Genomic DNA, 14,318 nt, shown 5'->3' on the forward strand with positions numbered 1-14,318 from the left:
TTACATCTTCCCTCTGGAATTAAGAAGTCTGGATCGATTTAGTTTGGGGACTTCAGTTCGGCCTGTGAATAGGCAGGACTGACAAGTTTTTTACCTCATTACAGAATCTGAGTACAACTAAATCCAAACTTGCCTGTTGCCTTCAAGGTCAGTATGTCTGTGGGCTTAGTTTTGGGCACAGAATGTTTAAAATATTATCATCTTGCAATTTGCTTCCAACAGCTAATTCTTTTTTTTTTTTTATCTTACTGCATTCACTGCAAGAAATTCTTGCAGACTTTCACAAACTTTCCTCAAGCTGCTTCTTGGATTAGATAACTTTCTCTTCAGAATAGTACAATTGCTTTAGAAATTCTCTGTTTCCTTGCTTGATTCAGGAAAATAGAATTATTTCAGTCTAATTTCATCATTTTGAATTGCTTCTGGTCTAGGAACATTTTTCTCTCCCTGAATTTTACAGTGGCTTCCTTTTCTAAACTCCTGAATAATAACTGGTCATTAAATAGTTGCTGAATGCCCCCTGTGTTGGAAGCATTTAAGAGATGAATACAAGTGTCATATATGGACTCTACATGTTATTTGGGGCCCAAACTATTTCATACAAAAGTGATGTTTGTGGTTTCTAAATACAGATATCAGATCTTTCTTTTTTTTTTTTTTTTTCTGGCTGTTTTCTTGTTAGCCTAATTGTCAAGAAACTGTCCATTAGAAGAAAGTCAATGAGAAATTACAATATAGATGCAGAAGCATGATCCCCCATGGTTCATTCTGCAAAAAAAGAGCACTGAATTGAAATCCAGGCTGAGATCTCCTGGGATCTACTTCCCCCTGACAGTGACTTTGGGGAAGTCCTTTAATATCTCTGACCTCGGCTCCTTGCCTGACGAAAGACTGAGCAGGGCGAGATGCCCCGTGGAACTTCTTTCTGCTGTAATGTTCAGCTTGCTCCAATAGTTAAGGCACAACCAAAACACCGCTTTCACTCCCAGCTCAAGGAGTCCCGCAGTTTTCCTTGACAGCAGGGAACTGCAAAATCTTTTCAGAATTCTCAATCCCTCACCCTGATTCTACCTGTCTGGAGAACCTCAAATGCCTATAATCTGCCTATAGAACCTATATTCTGCCCTGATCTGGGATTACCACAATTCTCAGGCCTGTTCCCTACAGACTGGCAGGTCATGCGAGGCAAATGTGGGCTTGCCTCACACAAGGCAGGACGTCCAGCATCCTAGCTTTATCTTCAGATAGGCAGTGTTCCAGCTCAGTTGAGTGCAGCTCTTTGTGACACCCTGGACTATAGCCCGCCAGACTCCTTTGTCCAGGGATTTCCCAGGCAAGAATACTGGAGCAGGTTGCCATTTTCTACTCCAGGAGATCTTCCTGACTCAGGGGTCGAATCTGTGTCTCCTGCATTGCTGGTAGATTCTTTACCACTGAGCCACCTGGGAAGCCCCACAATTCTACAAAATCCAATCAATCCCTCCAAAACATACACAAGATGTGTTTTAAAAATGTTAATGCTCTGTCTTATATCCCAAAATTCCAAGCATCACTTCATCAGAGGTGTATGAGTCATGTGGCTTCTGCTGATGTAAAGCAGGCAGGACAGAGTGGTCCTGGGACCCAGATGGGGAAGACTCTTCTTGTCCCAGAAGGAAATGGAGCAGAGGGCATTACGCAAAAGCATGCTGGGAGGGAGTCACGGTGAACTAAGCGAAAGGGCAAATGTGGTCATTTTGCGATGGACTCTTACTTTGATAGACAATGAGGTTTGGCTGGTGATGAATCTCATCAAAGGTGACAGAATGTAGCGCTAAGAATACCAGAGTGTCACCTCACACCTCCGAGGCTGATCCACAGCAAGCATCCTGGAGATGGTGACAGAGGAGCCACTCTGGTACGAGAGGTGGGGGGAAGGTGGAGAGGGGGGGAGAGAAACATAGAGAGGACTGAAGGGAGAGGCAGAGAGGGAGAGACCTCTCATTTTTTTTATTATTGTGGTAAAATATAAATATTTTGTATTTATATTTTGTAAATATAAAATAATTATAATATAAAACACACTCTTTTAACCACCTTTAAGTGTACATTTCAGTGGCACTAATGCAGCCTTCAACAGCATCCACTTCTTAAATTTTCTACCTTCCTAAACTGAAACTCTGGCCCCATTAAACACTAAGCCCCCATTCCCCCTCCCTGCCCCTGGCACTGCCGGTGTACTTTCTGACTCTATGCATTTGATTATTCCAGGTACCTTGTACAAATGGAGGGTTTCCCAGGCGGTGCAGTGGCACAGCCGCCTGCCAAGCAAGAGATGCAGGTTCAATCCCTGGGTCGGGAAGATCCCTGGGGGAGGACATGGCAACCCACTCCAGTACTTTTGCCTGGAGAATCCCACAGACAGAGGAGCCTGGTGGGCTACAGTCCATGGGGTTGCAAAAGAGTCGGACTCGACTTAGGGACTAAACAGCAGCAGCAGCAGGTACCTCATGTAAGTGGAATCAAACAGTATTTGTCTATACCTACTATATACTGGCATGCATTTTTAGGGTTAACTTCATATATGGAGAGACCTCTCATTTGGAGATCATAAACCACAGAACTTGAGGCTGAGGGAAAAGAAATGAGAAGGCAATCAGGTTCAAAGAAGACAGACTCACTTCCCAATTCTTTAGAGAGAAATTTAAAGAGAAGCGAATGATGAAAGCTCCAAGGTTGGACTCCTTATTACATGTAACACACGCACGTGTGTGTGCACATGTGCCCCTGTGTGTTACGTATATTTATTTATTTTCTGCAGCTGTGGCCTGTCCCTGCTGCCTGGTTGCTATGGAGACCAGAGGTAAAGGAATTTTGTGTTAGCATAAATATAAGTGCAGAGGAGGACACATTCATGCTAAATACTAAAGAATAAATCCCAATTGTTATCTAACTGTTCCTTCAATATCTTAACAATTGTTCTCAAAATGTTCCTTCACTTTGGCCCTACTTTCCAAGGGAAAACGTGTTAAGCTCTGAGCTAAAATGGAGCAGTTGAGAAAGTAAGACCATCTTATTCACGCACATTTCCTCATCTCCCCCCTAGACTCCATCATGGTCTCCTAACTGACCTCCCCGATTCTGCATGGGCCGCCAATCTCAGCACAAGACCCAGTGTGATATGATTTTACCATCATGTAACCCAGGTCATGCACTATCCTGTACAAAACAGCCCTGTGTTTTCTGTCTTGCTCAGAGTAAAGGGTGAAGGTCTCCTAGTAGGCCCTCAAGGTTCTTTCTGACCTGCCCCAGTGCTATTGCCTCTGACCTCATTTTCCACCGCCCTCCTTCCCACCCCAGAACCTTTGCACTTGCTGTTCTCTCCGGAAAGTTCTTCCTTCAAATACCTGCCTGCTTCTCTCTCTTCCTGCCCCTCAGTCAGTCATTATCCTTTCAGTGATGACTGCCTTGATTCTGTTTACAATTTAAAAGTGTAAGTCACTCCCTTCCCTGCAACTGTCTGCACCCATTGTTGTTCTGTTTCCCTCTGTATACTGTCTCCCACTTCATAATCTACTTTACTTACCATACATCTCTCCCACCTACCAGGATCTTATGTGTTTTGTTCACTGCAATCTTCCCACTTGCTAACCATACAAATGGTGCTCAGCACATATTGTTGCATTAATAAATAAGTTTAACTTATTCTATAGAAATAAACTATGAATCAATGAATTTTTTAAAAGACCTATTAGGAATTAAATGAGCAGATGCTACATTCAAGAGACTCAGCTTTTAAGCTTTATTCATGATCCAGATGACAGTCATGAAACAATCCATTTGAAAATACAAATTGGTTTTTCCAATTTATGTAAAAATATGTAAAAATTTGTACGTATATCTATCAATAATAGCAATTGGTCTTTTTAAAAAATATAATGACTGTACTGTTCTAAGTCACACAGATTTCTTTTCTCTTGAGACAAAACAATTTATACAAATCTAGTAAGATATATGAATGAGGATTATTTTAAAAATTGGTTAAAAGTTAGAAACAATCATTTAAAAAATTCCAGAGATACAAAAGCTTTTTACAGAAAAAGGGATACTTTCTCTAATATATAAAGAATTCCTAGAAATTAATTAAGAAAATGACAAAGGACACATAACTCAACTGTAAACTGGGCAAAAGTGATTAGCTGGTCACAGAAAAGGAAACACAAGAGATCCTGAAAAATATGAAAAGATGCTCAACCCATGCAAATTAAAACTATATTAAAAACTTTTTTGTCAGCTAACAGGCAAAATCAAAAAGTCTGACTATACCCCGTGGAGTGAAGAAGTTCTCATGCATTGCTCATAACAGTCAAATGGTACCATCCCTTTGGACAACAGTTAGAACTGGAAATGGAATAACAGACTACTTCCAAATAGGAAAAGGAGTCCATCAAGGCTGTATATTGTCACCCTCCTTATTAAACTTATATGCAGAGTACATCATGAGAAACGCTGGGCTGGAAGAAGCACAAGCTAGAATCAAGATTGCCAGGAGAAATATCAATAACCTCAGATATGCAGATGACACCACCCTTATGGCAGAAAGTGAAGAAGAACTAAAGAGCCTCTTGATGAAAGTGAAAGAGGAGAGTGAAAAAGTTGGCTTAAAGCTCAACATTCAGAAAACTAAGATCATGGCATCTGGTCCCATCACTTCATGGCAAATAGATGGGGAAACAGTGGAAACAGTGGCTGACTTTATTTTTGGGGGCTCCCAAATCACTGCAGATGGTGACTGCAGCCATGAAATTAAAAGACGCTTACTCCTTGGAAGGAAAGTTATGACCAACCTAGACAGCACATTAAAAAGCTTTGTCAACATTAAAATTTTAAAATTTAAATTAAATTAAATTAAAATTTTAAAAAACATTAAAATTTGTCAGCATATTAAAAAGCTTTGTTGACATTACTTTGTCAACAAAGGTCCGTCTAGTCAAGGCTATGGTTTTTCCAGTAGTCATGTATGGATGTGAAAGTTGGACTATAAACAAAGCTGAGTGCCAAAGAATTGATGCTTTTGAACCGTGGTGTTGGAGAAGACTCTTGAGAGTTCCTTGGACTGCAAGGAGATCCAACCAGTCCATCCTAAAGGACTGATTTTGAAGCTGAAGCTCCAATATTTTGGCCACCTGATGTGAAGAGCTGACTCATTTGAAAAGACCCTGATGCTGGGAAAGATTGAGGGCAGGAGGAGAAGGGGACAACAGAGGACGAGATGCCTGGATGGCATCACCGACACAATGGACATGAGTTTGGGTCAACTCCGGAAGTTGGTGATAGACAGGGAGGCCTGGTGTGTTACAGTTCATGGGGTCGCAGAGTCGGACATGACTGAGCGACTGAACTGAACTGAACTTGGACAACAATTTCACAGAAGTGTTCAAAATTGTCATTGTATACAGCTGACCCTTGAACAACAAAGGAGTAAGGGGCGCCGACCCTCTGTGCAGTTGAAAATATGCCGATAACTTACAGGCTGCCTCTGATACCTGTGTGGTACCTCCCCAAGTCAACCAACCATACTGCAGAGTGTATTAATGGAGAAAACGCATGTATATTGGACCATACAGCTCAAACCCATGTTGTTCAATGGTCAGTACAGTTATTAATTCTTGAACCCTACTTCTGGTCATTTATCCTTCAGAAAAATTTGCATACATGCAATGTGCGTATTTATGAGTATATATGTACAGGGTTGCAATAATTTACAATAGCAAAACAATGGAAAAAACCCAAACATCCACAAGTAGGGACAGGTTCGTGCCTGGTCAGTGGCTCAGTTGTGTCTGACTCTTTGTGACTCCATGGACTGTAGCTAGGATTCTCCAGGTAAGAATACTGGAGTGGGTTGCCATTTCCTACAACAGAGGATCTTCCTGTCCCAGGAATCGAACCCGCATCTCCTGTGGCTCCTGCAGTGGCAGGTGGATTCTTTACTGCTGAGCCACCTGGGAAGCCCAGGGACAGGTTAAATCCACCCAGTGTAAAGCTATGTGGCTGCAGGAAGAGAGGGAAGCCACCAGTGACCTCCTCTATATGGTGACAGGAAAGGACCTACAGAATGCATTCATGAGAAGAGCAAGACCCCAAATCGTGTTTAATACGGGAAATACAAAACCAGATATTCACAATTTCTTACATTTACATACATGAAAGAAATATAAGGGAAACTAACGAAATGGGGGCTTATCGCGGGGGCAGTGGTTCTGGGGAAGGGGGCAGAAAGGGGTGGGAGGCCTTGCACTGTGTTCCTTTATAATACTGTTAGATATTGTGAGTTGCTTAAACTTATTATCTATTCAAAACCTGGGCAAAGGATGTCCAACCTAGTAATCACACTCCTTGGTATCTACCCAAAGGAGCTGAAAACATATGTCCACATGAAAACTAGGCAGGCTTAGCTCCCCCATTATCAACATTCCCTACTGGAGTGGTCCATCTGTTAACAACTGATTAACCTACATCGACACATCACTACCACCCAAGTTATATTCAGGTTCACTCTTGGTGTTGTACTTTCTTTGGATTTGGAAAACATACGTAAACGTGTATCCACCATTATAGTATCACACAGAGTAGTTTTACTGCCCTAAACATTCTTTATGCTATATATACATGAGGGCAGGGAATATATGGGAAATCTCTGTCCCTTATGGCCAATCTTGCTGTGAATCTAAAACAGCTCTAAAAGATAAAGTCTTTGAAATAACTAACTAGGAATAAATAACAACAGAAGAACTATGTCAAGGCTCAGCTAGGAGTGAGCAGGGCCATGGGAAGGGACAGAGGACAGAGCAGGACAGAGGAGGGAAGAGAAGAGAACCCGTGGACATGTCCACCAGAAACCCTGCACAGAATTGGATAACAATTTCAGCCAGCCCAGTCTCTGGATGTCCAAAGGGCCCATCGATGTTTCTGGAATGATTTCATGTAGTTAGACTGAAATTGTTTTCACAGGTTAGACAGATCTATAAACATTATTTTTAATAGGGGAAAACGAACTAAAGTAATCTGGAAAGTGTTTATCCTGTTATATCTTATACCTCTTGGTCCATTATGAAACAGCATAACGACTTTCTACCAATTTAAAAATCAATGCCATTGAGGGGTTTTTAATTTTTCCTTTTAAAAAATAAACTTGATTTACTTTAAAAAAAGAAGACGAAGAAGAAAGAGAACCTGTGGAGGGATGTTTATAGCATTTCTATTCATAAGTGCCAAAACCTGAACAATCAAGATGTCCTTCAGTAGGTGAATGACTACATAAGCAGGGGTGCATCCAGATAATGGGGTATTATTCAGTGCTAAAAAGAAATGAGCTATCAAGCCAGGAAAAGATCTGGACGGACCTTAAAGGCATATTAGTAAATGAAGGCAGCCAATCTGAAAAGGCAACATCCTGTATGATTACAGTTACATGACATTCTGGAAAAGGCACCACTATGAAGATAGTAAAAAGATCAGGGGTTGCCAGGGGTGAGCGGAGAGGGACGGGTAAAGAAGCAGAACACAGAGGATCCTTAGGGCAGTGAAGCTACTCTGTATGACACCACAGTGGTGGCCACAAGTCATTAGAGGATTCCCAGGTGACTCAGGGGTAAACAGTCTGCCTGCCAATGCAGGAGACATAGGTTCGATCCCTGGGTTGAGAAGAACCCCGGGAGGAGGAAATGGCAACCCACTGCAATATTCTTGCCTGGAAAATTCCATGGACAGAGGAGCCTGGCGGGCTAGTCCATGAGGTTCTCAAAGAGTTGGATACAACTCAGCACAGATACAACTCATGCACGCACAGACCAGAGAGTGCACCACGCCAAGAATACACCCTAATGTAATCTGTGCACACTGAGGATAATGATGTCTCAGTGGAGGTTCATCAGACTGTAACAAATGTACCAGCTGTGGGGGACACTGATAAATGGGGGGGCTGCACATGCGTCAGGGCAGGGGGTATACCGGAAGTCTCTGCCCCTTCTGCTCAGTTTTGCTATGAACCGAAATCTGCTCTAAAAAAGAAAGTCTATCAAACAAAGCAAAACAAAGTATGTCTTCAAGGCTCAGACGTTCTCATCATCCCTGAGACTTATTGAGGCACTCTTTGGGGACAGAATGCGGAGGGGGAACGTGGGGTGGGGCAGGTAGACCCTAGGACTAGAATTTCCCCTCTGGGAATATGAAACTCCTTCCCCAGGACTCCCCTGATGGTCTCAGAAGACGCCCTTTGTCTCAGTCTATTATTTCGTCTCTCCCTGACTCCACCCAAGGGAGTACATCTGCCACATCTACTCACCCACAAGCCCTAAGCATTAGGTGGAGCTGTTTTTTGCTTGTCAGCATCCGTACCTTATGCACATCTAAACACATTATTCTTCTGGATCCCCATTACTTGTTTTTCCTTCTTCTTCTTAATTTTATTTATTTATTTTTGGCTGTCCTGGGTCTTTGTTGCTGTGCCCCCAGGCTTTCTCCAGTCGTGGAGCTCAGGCTTCTCATTGCGATGGCCTCTCTTGCTGCGGGGCCTGGGCTCTAGCGTGTGCAGGCTCGGCAGTTGTGGTGCAGGAGTTTAGCTGCCTGGAGGCCTGTGGGATCCTCTGGGACCAGAATTCTCAACCACTGGACCACTAGGGAAATCCCCCATTACCTTTTATATATCTGTGGTTACACTCATACATAAAATTAATAACTTAAACATATATATATATATGTGTGTGTGTATGTGTATACATATACCTTAACTTATATATGTCTATCATCAGAGTCACATAAATAATGCTTAAACGTTTAATATAATTCAGGGCAACAGACATTTATTGAACCAAAATATGTACTAGTCAGTGTCCTTAATCTCATGAAGTTCTCAAACTGTTAGTTCAATTTTCATCACATCATAATACTTTCCCAGAACACATTTAATAAGTGCTTTTGTATGCTGTTGACAAAGATAAACCTATTCACACCAAAATAAACCACTTATTCCATGTTTTCTAGTCCAGACACTCGGGAGACCAATTGACTATCTTAATTGTTCCTTTCTGCATCTAACTTTATTCATTTCAACTCTTTTCATATTCTCTGTTTTATTTCCCTAGGACTTAAGGTTTTAGATATTAACACAAGGAAGCTAGCCTTCTTCAAGAGCCCACACTTGGAATATTTATTAAGAGCTCTGTTCTCATGTAAATGCCATAAAAGCAGTTAGAGAATGCTTCTTGCTCAGTTAAAGAAAGAGAAATCCACATTCAATTGGTAACTTTCTATAGTCTTTCAGGACACAGAGGTTATTTAAAATATTCAGTAAAAGTACAAAGAGTCCTTGGGGCAGCCAAAGAAGATAAAAGAATTCTCAGCACACTGTATACCTTCAGAAGAGAAATATTAAGAGTAAAAAATAGTTTCCCACCTCAGTCATTCTTTGGGATTGATAGTTAATTCCTGATGGTCTCCCAGAAGAGAGGAAGGGGAGAAAAGGAATGTATTTGACTCCTGTAACAGTGATTATTCATAGCTCTTCCCTCATAAAGCAATAGACCATTAGATCTTCCATAAAATTCCTTTCAGTAATTTAATGGTAGGGCTTCCCCAATGGCTCAGACAGTAAAGACTCTCCCAGCTACACAGGAGATCTGAGTTTGATACCTGGGTTGGGAAGATACCTTGGAGAAGGAAATGGTACTCCACACCAGTATTCTCTCCTGGAGAATTCCATGGACAGAGGAATCTGGCGGGTTACAGTCCGTCAAAGAATCGCAGAGTCGGACACGACTGAGCGACTAACAACGTTAACTTTCTGCATTTTATAATTCATGTTTTTTAACCAAGAAAATAAAAACAAAAGTATACTTTACAATAATTCATCCCACATATTTTTTATTAACTTTCCAATTCTAAAGCTTTCATTCGCCTATAAAAATTACATAGACCATTTTGAGGGTCTTCTGAGTGTCATTATTGAAACTGGAAGTTCCTTGACTGCCACCTGCTGGTAAGAAAAAACTGACAGCATTTTAAAAGTTTCACATTTTCTCTGATTTTCTGGTTCAGGCTGTAAATATTTTAACATTTTCTTTTTAAGTGGAATACTGGACATATAGAACATTTTCTATGTCTAAACTCAAATTAATTGACTGTGTATTACTAGAGTTTTTAAACATAAATCAAATATGATTTTTACTTTTTCCAATTTAACACTTTTTTAGTATTATTACTAGAAATCGCACAGATGGATTATAGCAGCTAGATTTAAAGTTTATTTTTTTACAGACATGGAAGCTAGTCTAACTGATGATGAAATGAGAGGTCACTTCAAGATTAGCCAGTGAAATCAAACAAAAAACATACAGTGAAACACTGATGGGTGATGTCGTTCAGTCTGTTTTCACCAACAAATAAACCGTGAAGACGAAACAACTCCAGTAAGAGGTAGAGTACACAGTGGCCAACGTAACCAGAATTTTCCAGGTAAGACATTAGCCTCAGGGGGCACATCTACACATTCACTGTTCGCATGTCAGAAGCAGTCAGTTGTTTGTAATCAGTGAAACATACCTGGCTTAAAATGTGGTAAGGAGTGAACTCCGGGCCATGTGTCCTCATTGGGCGTTCCAAGAACCTAGTGGAGAGCAGGAAATTGTGGAGACAGACTTATTATTTTCAAAGCACTCAAGATTCTCCAGTGTAGAAAACAATACACTGCATATGATGAAACTCTTGATTCTTTTTTTTTTTTTTTCCGTTATTGTGTGCCAGGTATTTTATTTCAGGAAAAACAGCTAAAGAGCCACCCGAGTCGAATGTCTGTGTTTTAACAAATGCAGCTAAATGCGGTAAGGCAAGTTAAATCTGCTGTTTTATCAACTCCAAACTTAAGAAGTAGGCCTGGGACGCAAAGGATGAGCTGCCATCTTCACAGACCTGAATAAAGTATGTATGTGCCCCTCATGACTCTTTCAAGGGCTTTTGTCCTTCACGGCAGTATCAGACATGTCATCATTTAACAGTGCTAAGAATTCTGTAACTTCTTCCCCCACATCTGCTCTCTGGGCAGCAGAATGTTTCAAGGAAACAGGACAGACGGCTTAGGACGCTTACATTCTCCACTGGCTGCCCTATTTGTTATAGTTAACAGCTTTAGTCTTGTGACACACAGTTTCCTCACCCCCAAATACTGTTCTCCCTATACTATCTTTTCCTTTCCACACTTTCAGTTTCTTTCCCCATGCTGCTGCTGCTGCTGCTGCTAAGTCGCTTCAGTCGTGTCCGACTCTGTGTGACCCCATAGACGGCAGCCCACCAGGCTCCCCCATCCCTGGGATTTTCCAGGCAAGAACACTGGAGTGGGTTGCCATTTCCTTCTCCAATGCATGAAAGTGAAAAGTGAAAGTGAAGTCGCTCAGTCGTGTCTGACTCTTCGCGACCCCATGGACTGCAGCCCACCAGGCTCCTCCATCCGTGAGATTTTCCAGGCAAGAGTACTGGAGTGGGGTGCCATTGCCTTCTCCATCCATGGTCAACTACAAATTGGCATTTGCCAAGCTTCCCTGGTGGCTCAGATGGTAAAGAATCTACCTGCAATGTGGGACACCAGGGTTCAATCCCTGCATTGGGAACATCCCCTGGAGGAGGGCATGGCAACCCACTCCAGTATTTCTGCTTGGAGAATCCCATGGATGGAGGAGCCTGGAGCACTGTAGTCCATGGGGTCGGAAAGAGTCAGACACCACTGAACGACTAAGTATACAGCACAGCACAAGAGCACTGCCAGTGACTGAACAACAAGGGCGTCTGCCATCTGCCTCTGTGGAGACTGAACCCTGTGCTGTGGCTGTTGACCTTCAACACCCCTGAAGGAGTTCAGGGTGGAGTGAGGCACTCTGTGCTCCAGGGAATCTGCTGGGACAGGGCTTTAGACAGTTGGGTATTTTCAGGAACTGAATTCATAATCCCAATCCTTACATCTCTTCATATCTAGAAAAATCACTAAATCCCTTCATGGTGATGTCAGCTCCTGGTGACTGGCAGAAAACCTCTTGTACAGTAAGCGTTTGATTGCATTGAGCTCCCCCTTCACCAAAACCTCATAGACTGACCTTTCCCCACTGCCTCCTTGAAGCGGTCTCTCAGAGCCATCAGAGGTGCTGCCTCCTGGGTTGGTTTTGTCCTCATTTTGTCCCAAATAAAACTTAATGTGCGGCTCTCAAGTTGCGCATCCTTTTAGTCGACCGTCTACTTTTCTATCCCCACGTCCACTTAATAAATATTCACAACATGAAAGTTGAGAATTAAGTTTTATTTGGTGGAATTTTTAGGACTTCAAGCCCAGGAGACAGCATCTCAAGTGAGCCTGAGAGGACTGCTCCAAGGAGACAAGGGGATGCTGGGGGAAGAGTCAGGTTATGTAGAAGTTTTACAACAAAGGTCAGGGAGTCTGAACTTCAAAAGTTTTTGTTTTTTTGCAAATTAAAGAAAACCAAATATCCCAAGTTAAGGAATTTAGTGCTTTTCTCTGTATGCTGCTGCTGCTGCTAAGTCGCTTCAGTCGTGTCCGACTCTGTGTGACCCTATAGACGGCAGCCCACCAGGCTCCGCTGTCCTTGGGGTTCTCCAGGCAAGAACACTGGAGTGGGTTGCCATTTCCTTCTCCAATGCATGAAAGTGAAAAGTGAAAGTGAAGTCGATCAGTCATATCTGACTCTTCGCAACCCCGTGGACTGTAGCCTACCAGGCTCCTCCATCCATGGGATTTTCCAGGCAAGAGTACTGGAGTGGGTTGCCATTGCCTTCTCCATTTCTCTGTATAGGAAGATACAAGAGTCTGGGCTCCCTGAAATCATTCCTTTCATATGCATCTCAGCTATCTGGGGCCAGAATCCTGTGTTTTCACATCCTGAATTTCCTCAGGGCTCCCTGTAGGGAGTGGCTGCAGTCAGATGGATGCCAGAAGGCAAGTATTCCTTCCATCCTGAGTTCCCTCAGGGCTCACCAGCTCACCTTCCAAGGTGGCAGTAATTGCTGATGACTCTGACATCCTTGTTTACTGATATGGCAGGAAAAATTCCATTTCTCACCCACAGTGTTTGATTTGGTCAAAGTCATTAAAAGGCAGTTGCGGTTCATCTGTAACTGGGCATGCTCTTTTTGAATTTTGAGTTCCACCATCCATAGCTATTACACTCAGTGATCATGGTAGATCACTGATGGAGAGCAGTGAAGCTGAAAGGTTTAGGATCTCAGATTATGCAGACAGAACTGACCCCTTCAGTCCCCTCCTTGCTAGCCATGGGACCTCACAGAGCTTCAATTTCCTGCTTTGTAAACCGGGGTGATAATGAAGGAGGAAACAGACAGAACAGGCTCTGTCTGGAAAGCAGGACTCCATCTTGGGCCGGACTGTGGACTTTGAGCTATACGCCCAGTATCTATGGAAACGACAACCAAAGGGAAAACCAGGTCCCCAGAAGGAAGAGCCCCAGGGCTCCTGCCTAGACTGTCCATTGCCTAAAAGAATACCCTAATTATCTGTGTAACTGAATAGAATCATACATTCTATTATGCTTATTGGGGTATGACCACAGGCCTACCGATAACTGTCCACTGTTAACCACCTAGGCTTAAGGCATATGAATCATGGGTTAACTTTGATTATATCTTTCTTTTTCCTTTGTTCAGACTAGTTTCAGGGAATTTGGGGAGGTGGGTTTGGGAACGTACACTTAGGGTATATAAGGTTTTCACAAAAACTGGTTGGGGTCCTTAGCTAAGAGAAGACTCTGCTTGGACCCGCTGGTGTAATAAACTGCACTCCATTATCTGCAGCATTCTGAATGAGTTTGTTTCCCGGAACGCGTGACTACAACAATAACAGCAACTTCATCACCTGTGGCAGAACACGCCCTGGCATGCGGTAAGCACTACATAAGAATTAGATGTTATTCAAAGCACTCTCAGAAAACGGGTCAGGTCAAGGAGGTCTGGGCAATGGGGCAGAAACCAGCCCACCCACTTTTTCCATAGGGATCCCCTGATCTGGGGAGACAGTGCCAAATGTGTAACTCAAACTATGATAGGCCAATATGGACAACCAAATGAGTTAGGAAGGGGAAGATATAAAGGCAGAAGCTGGCAAAACTGGAGATGTGGCAGACATCATGGGAGGAAATGATGCCTACTCACTTCATCTCTGGGGATTAGCAGGTCCTACTAGGAGGTAAGGAAACACAGAGTTCTGACTATTCATGCATTGACTTTCTAGGGGGTAAGGGCTGTGATGGGCTTCGCTGGTGGCT

General features: G+C 42.7%; 1 protein-coding gene across 6 annotated transcripts in view; it reads right to left on the reverse strand.

Moving 5' to 3' along the window:
- The window catches only part of CDK14 (cyclin dependent kinase 14), a 684,789-nt gene that overhangs the window by 170,983 nt on the left and 499,488 nt on the right, over positions 1 to 14,318 (reverse strand). For 5 of the 6 annotated variants that reach the window (XM_027540218.1, XM_027540220.1, XM_027540221.1 and 2 more), the window contains one exon: positions 10,582 to 10,645. In XM_027540218.1, coding sequence (XP_027396019.1) covers positions 10,582 to 10,645 — 64 coding nt within the window. Of the gene's footprint in view, positions 1 to 9,914; positions 10,013 to 10,581; positions 10,646 to 14,318 lie in introns of those variants that run through there. The other variant, XM_027540224.1, reaches the window with a different exon arrangement.

The sequence above is a fragment of the Bos indicus x Bos taurus genome, chromosome 4, assembly GCF_003369695.1.
Source record: "Bos indicus x Bos taurus breed Angus x Brahman F1 hybrid chromosome 4, Bos_hybrid_MaternalHap_v2.0, whole genome shotgun sequence".
Lineage (NCBI taxonomy): Eukaryota > Metazoa > Chordata > Mammalia > Artiodactyla > Bovidae > Bos > Bos indicus x Bos taurus.